The sequence below is a fragment of the Pangasianodon hypophthalmus genome, chromosome 24 (genome assembly GCF_027358585.1).
Source record: "Pangasianodon hypophthalmus isolate fPanHyp1 chromosome 24, fPanHyp1.pri, whole genome shotgun sequence".
In the NCBI taxonomy this organism is placed as follows: domain Eukaryota; kingdom Metazoa; phylum Chordata; class Actinopteri; order Siluriformes; family Pangasiidae; genus Pangasianodon; species Pangasianodon hypophthalmus.
Genome location: NC_069733.1, coordinates 14,358,778 through 14,379,430, shown reverse-complemented (window position 1 = coordinate 14,379,430; position 20,653 = coordinate 14,358,778). Strand labels below are relative to the sequence as shown.

At 37.9% G+C, this 20,653-nt stretch overlaps 1 protein-coding gene across 2 annotated transcripts; it reads left to right on the top strand.

Annotated features, from left to right (window-relative positions):
* The first annotated feature begins 122 nt into the window (after positions 1–122).
* noxa1 (NADPH oxidase activator 1) lies at positions 123–12,723 on the top strand. 2 transcript variants are annotated; one of them, XM_034298915.2, is made up of 16 exons: positions 123–269; positions 982–1,165; positions 1,261–1,343; positions 1,569–1,677; positions 4,102–4,233; positions 5,535–5,642; positions 5,747–5,806; positions 6,460–6,497; positions 6,792–6,930; positions 7,053–7,118; positions 7,554–7,632; positions 8,019–8,098; positions 9,637–9,779; positions 9,882–9,987; positions 11,797–11,920; positions 12,214–12,723. In XM_034298915.2, the coding sequence occupies exons 2-16, from the start codon at positions 992–994 to the stop codon at positions 12,321–12,323; spliced, it is 1,551 nt and encodes a 516-aa protein (XP_034154806.1). In that variant the 5' UTR covers positions 123–269; positions 982–991; the 3' UTR covers positions 12,324–12,723. The 2 variants fall into 2 exon arrangements, with proteins under 2 accessions (XP_034154806.1, XP_034154807.1); XM_034298916.2 differs by having other exon boundaries at positions 134–269; positions 955–1,165.
* The last annotated feature ends 7,930 nt before the right edge of the window (positions 12,724–20,653 follow it).

Here is a 20,653-nt window from a genome sequence, read left to right as displayed (position 1 = left end):
TCCATTTAACAACTGCATTCTTTCTGTTTGCTCTGTCTGTCTGATACACACACACACACACACTCGGGAATGTCACAGGCAGAGTTTCCTGCTTTCCTGAGAGGTGTGGGTGGGACAAACAGTCATGCGTGTTGTATTTTTTTTTTTTCACAGGGCAGGTAGGAGAGAGAGCATAAATGACCTGCTCTGTAACTCTGGACAGCTCTGGATCTCCTTTTCAACTAGCTGAAGAGATTTCCTACCTTTCTTTTCTCTATCCTTGCCTGCTGGTGAGTAACTTGTTTGATATACTTGATGAAAATAATAAGTGTATTTCGACACAGCTGTAATTTACAGGCTTGTTTCAGGTGCTGCTTTCTTACAGCTTCACCAGTCTTTCAGATGAACTTCTTTTTGTATTGATTTTGTACTTATTGTCAGGTGCAGATATTATATGTTATGTGTTATATAATATTAGTACATAATATTAATTCAGGTACAGAGAAACAACCGGTTCCTGCTATTCTTCATCTGTGTAAACCAAATGACTTCTGGGAATTTACCTCTAATTTAGCCAGAGTGGAAGATATAATGAAGCACAAGGTGTATATTCACTACAAATCTGACATCTTAGTGAAAATATCTTGAATATAATCAGATTTATCTAGTATTTCCTATTATAAAATTACAGTTAAACAAATATAGGTTTATTAAACCTATTTCTAGACATTTTCTATGTTATTTTGCTTCTTTCTGGAAATAAATGCTTAAAACTAGCAAAATTCTCCGCCAATAGAACAAGACTATTTCAAGCTTGAAATTAGTAAAAATGTCTAGAACTAGGTTTTAGTAATCTTATTTGGTTTGCTGTAATCTTGTAATAGGAAATACTAGATAAATTTGACTATATTCAAGATATTTTCACTTGGTAAGATGCCGTTTTTGTTGTAGAGTAGTTTATTGCTGTTCTTTTAGATTCTGAGAAGAGATCCTATCTTCCAGAGATAGAGTCATGCTGTACACTGAGCTTATCCAGTTATGGGACGAGGCCGTGCGAGCCGTGGACAACCGAGACTGGGATGGTGCTCTCACTAAGCTCATTCAGATCTCTGAGCCCACATCCCGCACTCTATTCGTCACCGCATCTGTCCACCTCGCTTTGGGTCAGCTTGAGGACGCAATTAAAGTGAGACTCTAAAAACAACACACATTAAGCGAAAAAGGAAGTGTTATTCTTGTAGCGTGAGATTAATTTCATTCAGGGTCTCCCTGATGTTTCAGGCTCTGGATCGGGTTATTGCCAAGGATGAGAGGCTTGCTGTGGGCTTTTTCCAAAGGGCTGCAGTGCACATGATGGCAGGAAGGTAAGAACAGCTTAAACCAGCATAGATGGTGACTTGCATGACAAGCTTTAACAGTGAGGTTTTGGCCATGATAAACCTGCACCAATTCCTGCTGGATGAAGATTTTTTAAATAGCAGAGACACAGATATCTTATCATGTGAATGCAGCATATCCAGTATCATTACTTTTTTTCATACATTACCAAACTCTCTCTCTCTCTCTCTCTCTCTCTCTCTCTATCTCAGACTGGATGAGGCTCTCGGAGACTGTATTTGGGCGCAGAAGCACATGAGATCCAATGCTGTCATTGACTACAAACAGCTGGGACTGCGCTATAGACTCTACAGCTGGCAGGTTCTACCTCCTGTTGTTTTACATATATTGTAAATTTGATCTTTACATCATTTATATCATTTACATCCACATGTGATCATTTGCCAGACAGCTAAAGACACAGCACTACAAATTATCTGGAAAATCTATATGGTTTCATAACCTGAAGGATTGCCATGAGCTACAAATTCAGTGTCACACTTTGAGTGACAAACATCTAGTACTTGCAATGAGTGCCATTTTTCACAACATAGTTTTATTTTAAGGTAACATTTAACATCAAGTTACATTTGATGAAGTGTCCTGTGGAGAGAATAGCAGCACTGTGCCTCCTCCTCCAGTAATGTCTAACAAGGTTGGAGACACTTGTAGAGGATCTTGGACTCTCCTCCATGCAGAACATTTCTCCTTTATATTATGAGCTTTGTGCATCTGGACTTTCCTTTTCATTTTAGACAAACAGTTTTTAAAAAAAAAAAAAAAAAAAACATTATTTTTTAATAATAGCTCAAATCCAGAGACTAAAATAGTCATTGAAAAACACTTATTTAGTTTCCTTGCAAATATTTCTGTGTTTGTTTGGAATCATTATAATGTTGAAAGGTCCATCTACAGCCAAGTCTGAACCTCCTGGCAGAGGCAAACAGGTTCGGGGTTAAAATATCGTGGTACATAGCAGAATTCATGGTGCCATCCATCTTTATTGATTCCCTGGACCAATAGACAGTAGACAAAGCAGCACAAAGCATCAATGATCAACATCCATATTTTACAGAGGGTTTGGGGGCTTTTCTCAGTATGTAGCTCTCCTATTCTCACCAATCATGGTTATGATTATGTTTTAATAGAAAAAAATACAATTTTTGTCTTATCTGAGCACAACATACAATTCCAATTGTAATTCCAATGGCGCTACAGTTTGTACTGTATGTTGTGCTCAGGAAGAGTTTCTATCCTGGAACCCTTCCAAAGCGTTATTGTAGGCGGTGTCTTATAGTTGATTTTCAACAACTCTAAAGATGAAATAATCTGTGCAATTCTCAAATTGTGATCTTTGAGCTCACTGGTTTCCCAAAGCTGAGGGCTTTCACATATGTGCAACCCTAACAGGAAATTGTTCAACGATTTCCCAAAGATTGGAATATATATTTTCAAAGATGTTAATAAATCCAAAAGCACAACTCTAAGATAAAAAGGACTTTTTACTGGAGGTGAGTCCAAGAACTTGAAGAACTACAACTACAAGAACAAGTACAAGAACTACAATTGCCTCTAAACATTTTAGACATTACATTAAGAAATTAGTGCTGTTATTCTTTCCAGGAAAGGCCTCACACAGTATTTATTGGGGTGCCAATTCTTTTAACACAGTTGTTTTCCCAAAAATGGACCAAAACCCCATTGGGGAAAAAGAAGTGTTAAAATTAGAGATGGCACTGATCCAATACGCAGGATAGGTATTGGGCCAATACCAACAAAACATGGTGGATCAGATTTCGGAGAAAAGAAGAAAGAATTGGAAAGGAATGGAAAAATTTGGAATTGGATTCGGAAAAACTGGAACTGGGAACTGGATACTTTATATTTATTCTATTTATTATTTTTGTAATGTAAGTGATTTTTGGGTGAAAGCTGTGGATTTGTGTTAGTCATGCTTTTAGCTAATTTTTTTTTTACTCAAGATTTCAGTAACAGTATTGGTATCAGAATAGAAAAAGTGGTATTATACCATCTCTAATTAACATAAAACCACGTCCAGAATGTTTAAAAATCAGAATATCACATTTCTTGTGTTATTCATTAATGCTAATTTTCAGGACGTGTGCTAATAATTCTGGAGCTGACTGTAAAGGACTCATCTGTGATTTATAATTTAATATATTCAGCTCTTTCTTTCTTATCATTGCCCTGAATGTGCGTGGAAATTGCTCACATTCTCTCGTCTTCCTTGGCAATACTGGTCTTGGTTTCACCTGTCAGCAAAGTTCTCCTCTGACTTATGCAATGTCAGATCCAGTGCTGGGGAAGATTAGACATATCAGACATTCCTCATTCGCAAAACAGAGCTTTCCTCAGCCCAAACAGGTGGAACGACTTCAGATATATATCAGGATGAAAAAATATCCGTGTGTGTCTATCTTTGCTGCTTCATAAGCAGAAGGACTGGATTCTGTTGTTTATTGAAAGGACAGAAGTATTCATAGTTTTGTGGTCTATATCCTTCTTCCTGGTTTGTGAAGGAATGGAATTTCTTCCCACACATGTACACACACAAATCTGGCTATCTGAGAGAACATTGATGATGTCACCATTAAACACACATTGTGTTCACAGGAGACCTGACAAGCTGCACGTTGTACTATTACAGAGATAATGATACCAAGCAACAGGACAGCAATACTGATTGTGTGTGTGTGTGTGTGTGTGTGTGTGTGTGTTTGGCAGATTCTTTATAACGCAGCAGCTGTGCACTGTAGACTAAAACAGTGGAATAAAGCTACAGAGATCCTGCAGGCTGCTCTACAGGAGGGAGGAGGACGAGGAGGTCAAGTCGACTTGGCCATGCAGAGTGTAGCAGTAAGAACACTCATATACTGATATCACATGCTGTTGTAGGATTTAAAAGTCTGAGTTGACATTCAAGAACTCAGTAAAGATATACACTCACTGGCCACTTTATTAGGAATACCTGTACACCTGCTTATGCACCAGTCTTCACCTGTCCAGTATTGGTGAACCTGTGGCCTCAGATTCCTGTTCTTAGCACGCAGCAATGGAACCTGATGTGATCTTCTGCTGTTGTAGCCCATCTGCATTAAGGTTCAACACGTTGTGCATTCTGAGATGCGTTTCTGCTCACCACAGTTGTAAAGAGTAGTTATTGGAGTTACTGTAGCCTTCCTGCCCATTCTCCTCAGATCTCTATATTAATGAGGCGTTTCTGCCTGTAAAACTGCTGCTTACTGGATATTTTTTTGTTTTTCGCACCATTCAATGTGGCCTGCTGTGCATGAAAATCCCAGGAGATTAGCAGTTTCTGAATAACTAGCTTGTCTAACACCAATAACCATGCCACGGTCAAAGTCACTCAGATCACATTTTTCCCCATTCTGATGTTTGATGTGAACACTAACTCAAACATCTCTTGACCTGTATATGCATGATTTTATGTATCTCACTCATGTCACATGATTGGCTGATTAGATAATTTCATGAAAGTGCAAGCATAAAGGTGTTCCTTATGGACTCAAGTTGCTGGTGAGTGTGTATAGACTATTAGAATTTGTTTTACAATACTTGCAACTTTTCTAGCGCCAATTCATCCTACTCAAGCTAACATAATACTGCAGTAACCTGGTCAGTTTAATTGGCACTTTTACACTTTTACACTTTTATATCAGGAAGAGCAATAAACACTTTTTAATTCCTCCTTCCAGTGCTGCGAAAGGGTGGAATTTCTTCTCACAAAGAAAAATTTCCATTTGTCATACCTCTATGACACACACATTCACACCCACTATTGTTAGAAGATATATTGAAATATTTAGAATTGTGAAAAGTAGTGTCTGTTAACTTGAAGTACCAAAATAAAAGGAATTCTTCATCATGCACTCAGGTATTTTTTGGCAAGATAACCATTACTGTTATCTATCTATCTATCAATTTTATTTTTTTGTACCCCTTACTAAAACCCATTCAACTGTAATTCGGATTATATTTTGTTATACAGTAAAAATAGATAAATAGATATTCTACATTAAGCTATCAGACATTACGTATAAAAGGCCAAAACTCCCTAAAGAGCACACTATATAGTGAATATGGTGTGATTTTGGACATGCAGGTAATCACCTGCTCTGCTCTGTTGTGTGTGTTAGAAGAGGGAGCTGATTGCGCCTCTCCTGGTTCCAGAAGGAGTGGTGTTCCGGCCCAGGAAACAGTACGTAGAGGAGCTTCAGCCCAGAGACTTCCTAGGCAAAGCAGAGGTACATTTCCTTACATTTCACTAAAGTTGCCAGTCTCTTTCACCAAACAGCTTTGAGAAACTAAAGTGGCCAGTAATTATATGTTTGATGTTTTCTTCTTCTAGGTCATCATTTCTGACATCCCGAATGATGACTTTGGTGGTTTTGAACCTCTCAGGTTGCAGGTACGGTTATCTATTTTTAAATTTGATGAATTATAAATGAAGCTGAATCCAAAACAAGCATAGACCTGAGCAGTTGTGGGTTATGGGTTTTGCTCAAGAGGTTAACAGGAGCTCTGTGGATCTGAACTGAGACCTGAGCTTACAGCCTTCTGGCCAGTAATGCTGAACCATAGCTACAGAACCAACACTGCCTCTCCCTCTGGCACAGCTATTACAGATCAGAAATGTTGACGCTTAACAGCTACCAGAAATTCATGACATATTACCATACTGGTAAATTAAACAAAATCTGAGTTGTTACTATGCAAATGTTCAGGCTACATCCCAATGTCTGTGTATGGCTTTTATTTACAGGATTATTGACAGTATGGTGCGCAAAAGAGAATTTTATTGCACAACTATAACTTAGAAAAACATTACACTACAGTTCACTACAGATACATACTGTAGGTACATGTGTTTTTGCTATTTGTGTAGGTTTGTATGAATAAAAGTATTTTCTCTGATGATAATGACATACCTAAGAAAAGACAGTGGAAGGAATCAGCACCGATGCATATGACTTTGCTTTCCCATACAGAAAGCAAGAACGCTGTAGATAACAGTCTTGTAAAGCATACTAATATCGTCCTATCACTATTTATCCTTTTCAGAAACCTGGATATTATGAGCCACAGGTCGAAGAGGGCCAGTAAGTATGCTCATCAATATGAGAATTTGAAGTACTTTTCCTGTTATTGATAAGATTATTAGAAGAAAAAAAAAAACACTGATCCCAGAGTGAAAAAAGTGAAAAAAGAGAAAATTGATTTTGAAGATTTGACTGTGGAAAAAGGAGAATTGGAGCCTTTTGGACAACTGGTGACTGATTATAAATCGCTACAAACACCAAGTTTGATTCCTTCACACAGTAAATATCATGCTTTGATCAAGTTGAAAATGTTTGTGAGTTGACCCTGAACACTGTGACGTTCTCTCCATACAGGGATTCGCGCTACATGTGTGTGAAGAAGGCTTATATTGCCAGGAATGCGGCTGAGCTCACTGTGCCAGCCGGTGCTTACGTGTACGTGTTCAGCGAAGAGGACAAGGAAGGTCTCGTCACAGTCATATATGACGGCCAGGTGAGATTTTCTTGGTGTGTTTTTTTTTTTTTTGCTACTTTCCAGTGAAGCGTGAGTCATCTCTCTGTGACTCACTGATGCTTTTTATGCTTCTCTTTGTGTTTCACTGTCTCATGCTTCAGAGAGGCCTGCTGCCATACTTCCTGCTTGAAACAGTGACGAAAAAAAAAGATAAGAGAAAGAAAGAGGTAAGATTGCACTTCGTCACACTCCAGCAACACAAATGACTTATTTATTCATGATGCCATTTCATCTAATCCAAAGTCATCTTTTATCCTGCTTTTTTTTTTTTTTTTTTTTGTAAGAAACTCCGTTTTTTCTTCAGAGCCCCAGACATTTCAGTATTGGATTACAGTTTAACTTGATAGTTTTTAAACACAAGCTTTGAACAAAGGTTGCTTTATCCGAAGTTGGGTTTCTGTGAAAAGGAAAGGGGAGTGATTGTGTCATCATGAAAGAATGGGACACAGAGAGAGTTTTATAGCCGTCTGGTGTCCTGCAAGCCAAAGGCTTTATGACACAGACCTTATAATGAATTAGACAAATTTAGCATTGTATGTGCAGAGGTGACACAGGCCCTTGCCTCTTATGGAGCACTCATTTTTCTTCTGTGCCCTTTATAGACTGCCGCTAGTGGGATTCCTCTCCCGCCGAGTATGAAGCCCCCTACACGCCCACAGGCTGCTGCTCCTCCTCTTCCAGGTACAATCAAAGCTTATCAGCACTGTTTCCCATACAGGTCAATGAGGAAACAACGCCAGGGTGTAACAGTCAATATGAGTTAATACCCATATTCACATCCTGCGTACTGTGTACATGGTGTATACATTACTTTCTGTATCCACCGTTGCCATGATCCTATCACACACTGGGATTTTGTTAGTACAAACACTAAAACCATCCCTAACCTAAAACCTTCCTAACTTTTCATAAGGCTTGAGGAAGACTTATGAGTTTTTTAATTTCACTCATGCATGTATGATTCCTTGAGGACCTGTTTGGGAAATGTTGCTTAAGCAGTGTATAATATTCTACAAGAAATGCTGAATATTTATAGCCAGTTTGCTTTTTATTTTCCCCGTATGTAGAATTGCCTTCTTTGTACACCAGCAGCACAAACAGCACACCTACACAGCAGAGCAGTGAAGCCCTGAGCCCTATTGCCCAGGTAAGACTGATCAGAGACTGAGCGAGAAGAAAGTCCTGACATTAAGTTGAAAGAACACTAGATATTCTACAGTGTGTCTGAAAAGTCAGGAACCAGTAAGAGTAAAACTACATATAGTTAATTTTTTATTTGTAATTTACAGCATATGTTCTGCATGTTTACCCTTACGCTCTGCATACTCTCTCAGCTACTCTATCAAGTTTTTTGTGGATTTTGCTCAACATATTCTGCTCAACATATCTGCTTGACATATTCCCATTAGTTATTGACATTTAGGACATCCTGTAGATAGGAAATATTCTACATATTCTAGAGCAGTGATTCTAGAAGTAGAGGAAGCATAACATGGCGGTTTGTGAATTTTTATAGTTATTAATCTACTTGACTGGTCATTACAATTGTATAAGTTTATTCCAAATGTCAGTAACTCATAAACAAGTAACCCTATAAATAATGTACACTTGGACCGTCTGTGAGAAGTTCACGGGAAAAAAGCTCTAAGGCTCCAACAAGTAGCAATAATAATAATAATAATAATAATAACGATGATGATGTACACATTTATATAATATTCAGGTGGAATTTATGATCCGTGGAATTAATTTTACAGTTAAAATGGTCCCTGACTATGAAAAGTTTAAGATAGCCGGCGATATTATTCACATTAATACTAAAAATGTCAAACACAGAGCTCTCAGAGGAAATCTGAAGTCATCCTGCTCTGATTTTAACCAATACACCACAATGATATGTTTAGTGGTACAGTCAAAGTTTGGGATGCACCCTCTTTTTTTATATCATATTCATAAATTTCATTTCTCTGTCATGTCATGCTTGTTGGGGGGGAGAGGAAATGAGTCTGAGGCATGCAGTGGTGTATTTTGAATAGCACTTTGACCCCATTCAGTCAGAGCAGAAACCCAAGGGAGAGAAAGGATGGCAGATAAAAATATGAACTGGTCTATTTGAGACCAGAGCACTGCAGGCTGATTGCATTATACAGCTTAATATTGTCTGATCATCTTTTAGAGCATTGATCTGATCATATGGAAGTTACAGCAGATAAAAAGATAATGCTTCCTGGTTTGATATAAGTACAGTATCTGAATATGCACTGGTATAACCGAGAAACAAAAGAAAAAAACAAAAATTGTGCATTAAAGGTGCAGTTGGGAATGTTTGCAAATGCTTCTAGACTTCTACTAATTACATAATTCTATAGATACCATAGACAAAGCCTGTGAATTACAATATTACAATAAAACATCTGGCTATTGTCTTCATTCTGCTTCTGTTTAGATTTTTTTCTGACCCAGAAATTAGCTCCGCCCCAGCCAAAGTAGAGGTTTTTAGCTTCGCTCCTTTTCTCCTAAAAGGCAAATGACCAAGCCTATATTAAGCCTTGATGATGTCCTCATTGGCACTGCAATTCATCTCTCAAGCAGCAAACGCTCTAAAAATGACAAACTGCTCCTTTAAAATCTAACAATTCAATCTGCCCTTTATTAATCATGTCACATTTCTGGTCCTTCTTGCAGACGACGGGAGCAGACTCAGTCACAGTTAAGGTGCACTACACTTACACCATTGCTCTGAGTGTCCCACTAGAGACACCATACCGGGAGCTGCAGGAGAGAATCGCTCAGAAACTAGGACAGCCTGCTGAACTCATTCGTCTGAGGTGATTGTGCCGACCTGCTTTTTCCCAGCTGTAGTTTGAAATCAAGGCCACTCAAGAGGGAAAAAAATGTTTCCGGTTTGTCCTCTGTCTCCTTTCTTACAGACATAAGCAGCATGGCTCCTCCGTCCTGACACCTCTGGAGGAGGATGGAGGTGTGAGGAGCCTGGCTGAAGTGGCAGAAGCAGGCCGAGCCACTTTGTGGTGTCAGGTACTCCATTAATTATTCACAAAGCTCACAACCTCTGGTATTTGGACCTGAACAAAAATAAAAAACTGATTAACACTTAAAGGGGATGACTTTTTTTACACTGTTTTTATTTCATCAGTTATTGAAACCTAATAACATTATACAATCACTTACATATTATTCAAGAATGCACTGTTTATAACTGTGACAAATCAGTGTTTAGTTACATAAAGCCCTGTTTGAGCTGAAATATTCTTTATCCAGAGGCAGTACTTTAAATATAAGTGTTTAATGATGACATCTATACCTTTAGTTCACTATCAATCAGTACTGACCGTAGTAAGTCTGAAAAATAATAGCAAATGCTCCCTAGTAATAGGAGCCCTGTTTGAAATCCTTGTTTGAAATTCAAATCTGAATATTTACTTAAATTCTTGGATAACACTTTACATTAAGGAGCCCGTAACATTATTTACTGAATTATTTTACATGAGCACACCATAGAACTCAGCATAAATACACTATAAGTAACAGTAAAGTAACAAAATAAGATGTAAGTAAGGTGTATTAATTGGTGTCTATTGGAATACAACTAAACTAAATACACCTGCATTAACCAATGATTATTCCATGATTATTGGCTGAATGATTATTCAATGATTATTGGCTGAAAATAAATCCATATAAATTAAATGAGGAATAACACACTATGGGGTAATAAATGATGGGGTAGTGTGATGCAGCCCAACCCAAAGCATAGATAATGTTACCACGTCAAAGTTAGTTATCTTCCAATTACAGCCAGTCCTGAAGTGTTTTTTATTCCTCTCACACAATAGCAATTTGCCAACAATTGTTAGTAATACCTCTGATCAATTTATAGTCACATTTATTGTTGTGCAAACAATAACGATGTCCTTAAAACAAGTTAATTCTTGTTATCACTTACGTTATAGCAGCTATAAAGAGTTGTTATCTCACCAGCCTCTATTTTTTTAATATATAATAAGACGAAAAAAATAAAAAATAAAAATCTGCAGCTTGTTATGTTACTAAGAAACCAGAAAGGACAAAGTCCTGAAGCCTCTCCTGTGTTGAAAATCTTACTGATCAATACAAAGCACTGACACTGGAGACTCCTTCCAAAAGTGTTAAATAAAAGTACAGAAAGCTTCACCATATCAGTGATTATATGGTTTTCTTTGTTAAAATAACCACAATTTTAATTTGATTTAGTTTTTAATAAATATGGAGACTTACACATTTTACTGATATTTCACTGAAATGCTTCGCTATTAAGAAGTAAGCATAATAAATTTGATCATAACTGGATAATTATTCGAAATAACATGTTAAGTGGAAACACAACAGATTTCATTGTAATGGCATCTTTAAATGGCAAAGCTGTAAATTTGCAAACTGTAACTGTAAATTAAAAAAGTACTTATTTATTTATTCATTTATTTATTGTATAATTAACCAGTTGTAATTGTACTACACATATATCTGCTTAATAACTAGAACTTGGCCAACATCTCAGTTAAATGCCTTGGTCTGAATTTTTCCCCCAAATAATTAACCAGTATTTATGAGTTCATACCACACATTTTGTTGATTAGTCCATAATATTTAAGGTAAATATGTAATATGTAAATGAAACATTACCACAAAGTCTTGAGGAAGAGTGACAAAGACTTTTGACCTGCGATTTAATCAATTTAAAACTGATGTTCATTTTAACCTCATAGTCATTGTTTCATTTCGAGTCCAACATCCCAGATTTAATGTCCAAAAAAAAAAAAAAAAAACGGTGTCACTGTCCAATTTCAGGCCGAGCATCCTCTGGCCAACAGGACAATTCTCTACCAGATGGTGGCACTATATGACTACACGGCACAGGGGCCTGAAGACCTGGAGTTCAGTGAGGGAGACACCATCGACATCCTCAGTGAAGGTATACACACACGTACACACACACACACACGCACAGTGTACATACGCACAGTGTACTGGATTCATTCTATTTTTAGAAGTAGCTAAAAAATAAAAAATAATTAAAAATATATATAAAAAGCTAGTTAAGAATGACCTATTTGCTTTGCTGTACCCTAATTTGTCTATATTATATCTAAATGCCTCTTATTTCCTGTTATACAGTGAGCTTTCTGCCACTCCTTCACTTTTCCTCTCATCCAGAGGTACACTGTCCTGTATCTAGAGCAGTTCTTCTTTTATTCTTTTTTGCAGTGAATGAAGAATGGCTAGAAGGACACACAGCTGGAAATATTGGCATTTTCCCCAGATGTTTTGCCTACAGAGACTCTCCAGAGAAAGTCAGTGAAGCGACATCACAATGAAATGATAAATAGTGACTGTAAATAGATTAAGATGTGTTTGCTGAGTAATACTGTGTATAAAAAAAATCTATTCAAAAACATCAATGAACGTGCAGTACTGTATTTAACCCAGCTTTTCACATTCTAATCATATTGATTATATGAAATCACAACTGCAGTTGTTTGCATGTTTCTATTAGTATCAGTGTATGATATTTGTTTCAGCCTGTAATGGAAATTCCACACCATATGACCTTCATTTATGTTAATATTAGCTATGTTATTTGATTACATATTGTATATTATTCCACTAAGGTTAAATCTGTCTGCCAGGCATAATTAGCAGCTACTTATTGTACAAACGTAATAGGTGGGGCAACTGGATGAATGTAACTTCACATAAAACTGGATTGTCAGAGTCTCAGGTTGTCTTTTGTGCTTCATTTCCGAGCAGAACACAACACTGACACAGAAAGGAAACAAAAAAAGTCACATGAGCAGGCATTATTACTTTCATATGAGGGATTAGATATGAAGCTCGGCCATGTTTATTGACCCTACTTTCACACTAACAAGCAATAGGTCCTTCTTGGTGAGACCAGAATTCTTTTTGGGAGCAGGTGGGATTGGTCAGAATTCCTCCAGGAGCAGTGGGATTGGTCAGAATTCCTCCAGGAGCAGTGGGATTGGTCAGAATTCCTTCAGAAGCAGGTGGGATTGGTCAGAATTTCTTCGGGAGCAGGGGGATTGGTCAGAATTCCTTCAGGAGCAGGTGGGATTGGTCAGAATTTCTTCGGGAGCAGGGGGATTGGTCAGAATTCCTCCAGGAGCAGTGGGATTGGTCAGAATTCCTCCAGGAGCAGTGGGATTGGTCAGAATTCCTTCAGGAGCAGGTGGGATTGGTCAGAATTTCTTCGGGAGCAGGGGGATTGGTCAGAATTCCTTCAGGAGCAGGGGGATTGGTCAGAATTCCTTCAGGAGCAGTGGGATTGGTCAGAATTCCTTTGGGAAAGGTAGGGACTAGTCAGAAACCCTTCAGGAGCAGGTGGAAATGGTCTGAATTCCTTCAGGAGAGGGTGGGAATTGGTCAGAATTACTTCAGGAGCAGATAGGATTGGCCAAGAACCCTCCCGTAGCCGATAGGACTGCCAGAAATCCTTCAGGAGCTGGTGGGAATGGTCAGAATTCCTTCAGGAGCTGGTGGGAATGGTCAGAATTCCTTCAGGAGCAGATAGGACTGGTCAGAATTCTTTTGGAAGCAGCTGGGATTGGTCAGAATTCCTTTGGGGGCGGGATTTAAAAACCAGTCTCGTGCGCAATTCTAACGTGAAGCTCGCGGGAGAAATAAAGGTCACGTTCATTGTCATGAGAGCGTGCTTGGTGCTCGCGCGCAGCTCGCGGTGTTTAAAAAGACTAATTTGTTTATATTTAAGGAAATCGCTTCAGCGAAATTCGTTAGAAAATAGCGCGAGCAAATCTAGTAAATGCAGCAGCAGGCGGAAGTGGTGAGAATTCTAACAGAGGAAGTGTGGGCTAAAACTGACGACTGACGTCACAAGACACTTGGTGAGGGGAGGTGCAACAAAATATTACACATTATTACATGGTTACTGTACTTAAGTAATATTTTTTTGCAAGTTTTGAACATACAAATGTATGTATGTATGTGTGTATATATATATATATATATATATATATATATATATATATGTATATATATGTTGACTTTCACTCAAGTGGATATGTGACTCCATACTTCTACTTTTAACTGAATATGTTTTTGACAGAGTACTCATATATTTACATAATCACAGTTTCTCTGTCCTTTTCCCACCCCTGCTCTGTTGACAGGAACTTCAGACATTATGATAGACCTTATTTATGCCTCGGTATCATGTAGCAGCTGATAGCAGCTTTAGAGACCATTACAGTGTGATTTCATATTTATTTTTGTCTTTTATCTCCACCCTTTTACTGATTTAAAAAAAAACTATTTCAGGCATGTTCAGTTCTGCAGAACTTTCCATTACAAGCTTTTCTATAATCTATAGCTTTGTCCTCGACTGATGTTTCAGTTTTATGTTTTTTTTCCTCACTCAGATTAGAGCCAAGTCCTGGAAGTGCTCTTAGCTGAAACATAATGGAGTTTGGGGGAATTTTAAATCTTCTGCAGTGAAATATGCGTAATGCCAGTAAGATGACTGGATTGGGTGTGAATTAAAATAAAGCTGAATAGGAGCCTTAGCAAGTTGATTTAGCAGAATATTAATGAATCGGAGCTACAATTTCGTATTCTTTTAGGAGCCACAAATGAGGTTAATTGAGTTTAGAAGAGTTTAAAGGGATTTAGTGTTGCATATGCTGCCACTTCTTTTTTGCATAATTTTTACCACTTCGCATTTTATCGGCAAGAGTGATTTATCAAGGGCGTTCTAACGAAAAAAGGAGCTTTAGAGTGAGTAGAGGCAGTCAGACACAACACTTTCAGCAGTCATTCATAGTTCTTTCACTACTATGATGTACAGTTGAGTGCAAAAGTGTGAACCCCCCGTCCACATGGCAGCTAGATGGGGAAAAAAAAGAAAAACATATCTCAACTTTTTAAAAGAAACCATTTTCCAAGAGGTGTTTGTATCCTGACAGAAGATAATCAATACACAAATTCAGGAAAACATTGGAAAATAACCAAAAGATTTGTAAGGATGCGCAAGTTATTAGAGAATAGTTATATTACATTCAGAAAGTATGGTGTAACCTGATATATTTTTCTATATTAATAACTAATTAATGTCTATTTTTGACTGTTTGTACTTTATTATGAAGGAACATCCATAAACCTCAACACAATAAATGTGTTAAAGTGTTGTTATACCATAAATAAAGTCTTGTTCTTCTTCATTTCCTTTCATGGATGTGCAAACTTTTGCCCTTAACTTTACACATAGCACATTCTGCCCGTGGGTCTCAGCTAAACCAAATCTCACACTTATCTTCATTTGTTCAGCCATTACATTTCATCGCATATTACAGATTTTAGTCATTACCTCTTTATACTGAAATGAAATGAGGCTGAATGCATCTCCGTGAGGTATCAGCAGTATTGTATTTAATGGTGTGAAAGCCTGGCCCAGGTTCAATCCTCTATGATGTTTGGCTTTTGGACAGTCAGAGTGCAGCATAAGGTCCCTCTCTTTTTTTATCGTACGGTAATCATAGGGTTGGCAGAGCTTTCCGTGATACACTTTCCTCCCTTACTTCCATTAAACACAATGTCGTTAATCAAACAGCAGCCTCTTCCTAGTGCCAGCCCCGTAAATCAGTTACTTCCTGCCTTTCTCCTCTTCAATTTCACATGTGTATATGGTAGTGACAATTTACTATAGCTTACTATGGATTGTTCCAGGATTAAATAAAAGAATTTAAGTACAATAAATACTCACTTAGTGTGGTATACATATATGGTATGACTTTAATAGGAAATGTAGGAAAATTTACTGTTGCTGTTTCAAATGCCATTGAAGGTTTAAGAAGTTAACATCTTTATCTTTGGAAAAGCCAATTCTGTGATCAAACAGTAATCATATGCTTCTATCCTAAATTTATCCAACAGTGTATTTTGCCTCAAACACATCACCAACTAGTTAGTGTAGATTTTGGTGGACAGCATTAATAATGACCTCGCCTCAAACAAATTTAAGTCCTGATGCTATCCCACTTGACTTACTACTATCTATGGCTACTATCTAGTAAATTTTTAGAGTAAACCCCATAATAAGCAGTTAATAGTCAACAAGACTTGAATGAACTCGAACAAAAGATCTATGCACACTAATTTTTAAGTGAGAGAACAGAAAGATGTTTTAACACAGACGAACAGCCTAATAAAAATGAACATCTCTGACATAACACTGCTATCTCACTGTTTGTTACATTTAAAGAAATGTATCTCGCAGATCTCTTAGGTGTGCCAATCTTTGTTGAAATCAGATGTTATAATTTTCTAAGTAATGTAGTGCAATTATGATGGTTTTTGGTTGCGGATAATTGTACTCCAAAGACACTTTAACAACCTAGCTAGTTACTTACCTAGCTAGATAACAGTGATTTCACTTGCTAATCACATTCTTACTAATAAGGGAAAGGACTGAAAAATTTGGCCTAAAAAAGTTTGTTAATTTTGATAACTTACATTTAGATGGATTTTTTTTAAGAAAATCAGCTGTGTTCCATACAGCGGGTGTGGTTCCCATCGCCAGTGTCACAATATCATAAATGGTTCTGTTCACTGCCCATCCCCCACTCATAAACAAAAGATACATAGAGCAAGCTTGGGGCAGAGGGAGTCGTGCCCCGATGGGCCTCTATTGGCGCATGTTGTCGTTCCTATTTTTGACCACTAGGTTTAGTAATAACTCTATGGAAGCTGAGCATGTTGCCCCACGATTTTCTAGAAAGGTGAGCAAATCAATAGAACATCAGCTTGTATCTGTCAAATAGCAGCGTTTTTTAAAACTCACTGGTCACTCAAAAGAGGTAATTAGTATTTCAACAGGACTCAAAATATATATGGGGTTGAGAATGAGCATTTTATGTAGATTAACATTTGTTGAATGGCTGATATCTATGGTTGGGTTCTGCCCCACAATTTAAACTGATGTGCTTAGACCAAGAGTAAGCAAACATTATATACGCTTTACAGTTAATATGATACAGCCATTGGAACAAATTAAAAAAGATAATATTTAGTATGCAAAATGAACAAAAGACAGTGCTGCTTATTGTGTATGGATTTTATGTGCTCTCTTTTCCTTGGCTTATTTTCTCAGTCAGTTATCTTACAAACTAACCTATTCCCCTCACACACTCCTGCACTGATATTTCCTCTGCTCCTTCTCTGTCTGAGTCCAATAAGGAAAGGCTCAGGCCCCTGAGCAGATGCGGTGGTAAGTGGTAAGGAAGAGAAAATCTGGACTTTGAAGCCAGAAGTGTGAGAATTAATTCTGCCACGAGAGATAAGACCCAATACACACACCCACACCCACACACGCTTGTATATATTCCATGACAGTTCAGTAATTACCTTAAAATTATAGATAATGTGAAGGAATCAGGTATCAAGTCTGTGTCCTTGGGCTAACCCCAACCCAATTTGCAAACAAAGTTCTAACATTTGTCTTTGGTGTGTGGGTGTGTGTGTGCATATGCCTGGAGCAATTGAGTTAATTCAATTCATACACAACTGGCTAAGTGTCAGCTTCCTCTGCTGGCCCAACAATTCTCAAAGTAAAGAAAAACACGAAAGTATGGTTTTCTTTTCTCATCTATCTGTTTTCGTCTGCATCTTTATTGTTTTTCACTCAGACTTCTAATGGTGTGAGTGAGCGCACAGTGGTCAGAGACTTAATTCTCGGAAATTTCCGGGTGAGCCTTTAAGGAGCTTAAAATTTTTCAGAAGTCCAAATGAATGGAAAATAATTCATACTCACAGCAAATCAGATGTGTTTATTTGTGTGTAGTTTAGAGTTGTCATTGCAATCATGCATTTTACATATTCAACATATCTGTGGACCTGTCCCAAAAGTCACTGCAGTCTTCTAAAATCTATATGGCACTTTTCTCAAAGGCAGGATCCCTTTGCAGAAAGGATAGACATCAAACTTCATACCTCAATGAAAGAAAAAAAACATTACGAAACACCCTAATAAGTAGGGCTGTAGGACTCGAGTCTGGTTTTGGACTTGAGTCCAGTCTCAAGACATTTTCTGTTTTGAGTTGGACTTGTCTGGGATTTATTGCCATTTGTACTTGGTCTTGTCTCAGTTTTGGGCACTGGTCTAGCTAAAAATGGTCTGGTCTCCAGATTTCATAAAATAATGTTTGTGGTGTCTTCTAGTGGTAACTCAATTATATGCCTAAATCTATTGTCCAGAATGATTCTGCAGGATTCAAAGCTAAAGTACAGGCTTGGCCTCAAAAATGATTGGTTTTGATGGTTTTCAGTCTCAATCTTGACAGTCTCATTTTGCTTTGGATGAAATCTTGATTTGGCCTCGACCCGCTTAAGGCTCTATCTTCACTCCATCTTTATTTTCAAGTTTAGGTCTCTAATAGTTAGTTGGGGATTGATAGTTGAATGATTCCCGTCCATGTTCATGAAGCTCTTCCCCCAGGATCTACAGTGACCTGTATAGTGTCTATAAAATAACTGACAGGAGGCGGATCTGAAAACAAACAAGCATTCCAGAAAGAAGTCAGTTTTCTAAACAGGTTTTCTCAGTGTCTTAATACACTTTTGCTAAGGCCACAGCTTAATGCATAATTTTTTTTTTTTTTTTTAATCTTCCATGGTTTTTGTACAAGTAAGGAATAAAAAAAATCAACTATTGATACAGGACTGTATCAAGGGAGGAGTCCTGTAGGATGATGCTGGCTACTTTTTAATATGGGAGACAACTCTGTATAAGCTATGTATATAGATTTAAGCTCTGTAAACATGAAAGATTCTGAGTTTGTAGCTTGACTGCAAGTAAAAAGGGAATTATAGAATTTTAGATGAATAGTTATAGATAAAAGGTTATGTTTTCACAGCTCCAGGATCCCCAGTTTGATCCTCGGATCCCTGGTTTGAGTGTGGGTTTGCCCCAGATTCTCCAGTTTCCTCCCATCTCCCAAAACATGCTTGTTGGTGGATTGGCTACAATAAATTGACCATGGGTGTGAAAGAGTGCATGTATGGTGCACTGCAATTGACCGCTGTCCCATCCAGAGTGTATTCCCAACTCATTCCCAGTGTTCCCTGGATAGGCTCCGGATCCATCCTCCAACCCTGACCAGGATAAAGCAGATAAAGCATTTTGGCGAGTGTCATAACATTTGCCTGAAATAAAAGAGGAACGCCATAAGTTATACTTGAGTAATTTATGGTCACCCACATCATTGTTATCTAAAGATCCAGTGGCAATGAGTAAAACCGTTAGTGTTAGATTTCAGAAAACTGCTGTTTATCCACAGGTGTTAAGATTGTGGAAAATGTATTGTACTAATATAAGTCTGGGTATAATCAACAGAAACTGAGGTTGTGACAAGATATTGCATGCCCCAAGGATAGCATGTAAATAATAAAGAACAGAAGACCATGTGCTGATCCCTGAGGAACTCCTTGAGTGAGGAAGGCATATCTGTGTTTGCCTGTGACAGCAAAATAATGTTTGCTAAATAGACATACTTGAGATATGGAAGGTTTATAGCATCAAATGAATGTTCAGGGTAGAAAATCAGCAGAGATCACAAGAACACATTTAATGGTGGTCTCACAGTTGTGTACTGTGAAAATGAAAAGAAATGTTGTTGTTAGCAATTGGAGCTTGTACCAGGAACTCCACATTACTCAGCATTAGGAATTGGTCGATAATTCTCTAGCAAGGCAGTGGAACAGGCATGACAACAAAAGAAAAAGTATATTAATGAGATGACACTTCTTAAAGAGAGAAATGGAGGCTGGCTCAATCACGCCAGGCAGTACCTTTGATTTAGAGTTAGAGATAAAGATGGACTTGGTTAAAAAAAGCTCTCATGAATTTGTCAGGTGATCTATAGAGGGTATTATAGTTGTCAAGTGAAGGAGAGGCTGTCAGAAAATGGTGGTAGCCAACATCATGCTGATTTTATCTTTGATGAACCTAAGAAAGTCATTAAAATGACTGGCAGGAGTAGAAACTGTGCCAGAAGGAGGCTAAAGGAGCTTTACTAGAACAGTGAGGTGAGTTTTGGGCTTGCAACCATTTCCATTGATTGCAGAGGAAAAGTGTGGTGAACAAGCAGCATTTAGGGCTACTTAGGCATTTGGTAATGCATGAGTATACTAGGCTATTAGTTTTCAGTATACAGCTCAGGTGTAAACCAAGGAGAAGAGTCATTTAATGTCCAGATGAACCAGTATGTCAGAAATGGTGCCAGTGTAATGTGGCAGAGGCTTGATTGCGGTGCTTTGGAATGGGAATGCTACAAACACCTTCTCTATGGTTATGCTATGATTCTGCCATACTGAAAAATGTGTTTACACCACCTCATTGTCACGCTCCAACTCCTCTCCTACACCCTGAAACGCTCTTGCAGTCTTGTTTGCTGAAGGATTGGAGGCTGAAGGCTGTGTTGCAATAACAGGTGTAAGTTTTGTAGGTGAATTTGGAGCTGAATTAAACTCATGGCTGTTTTGTTTGTCCCTTCAGCACAGCAGAAAAGATCACACAAACAAATATTAATGAAGAACGGCAAATCAGGAAAATCAGCGACTTAGTACACGGAAGTTCCATGTCAGATGATGTAGGCTATAGATGAAGCTAAGTAATCAA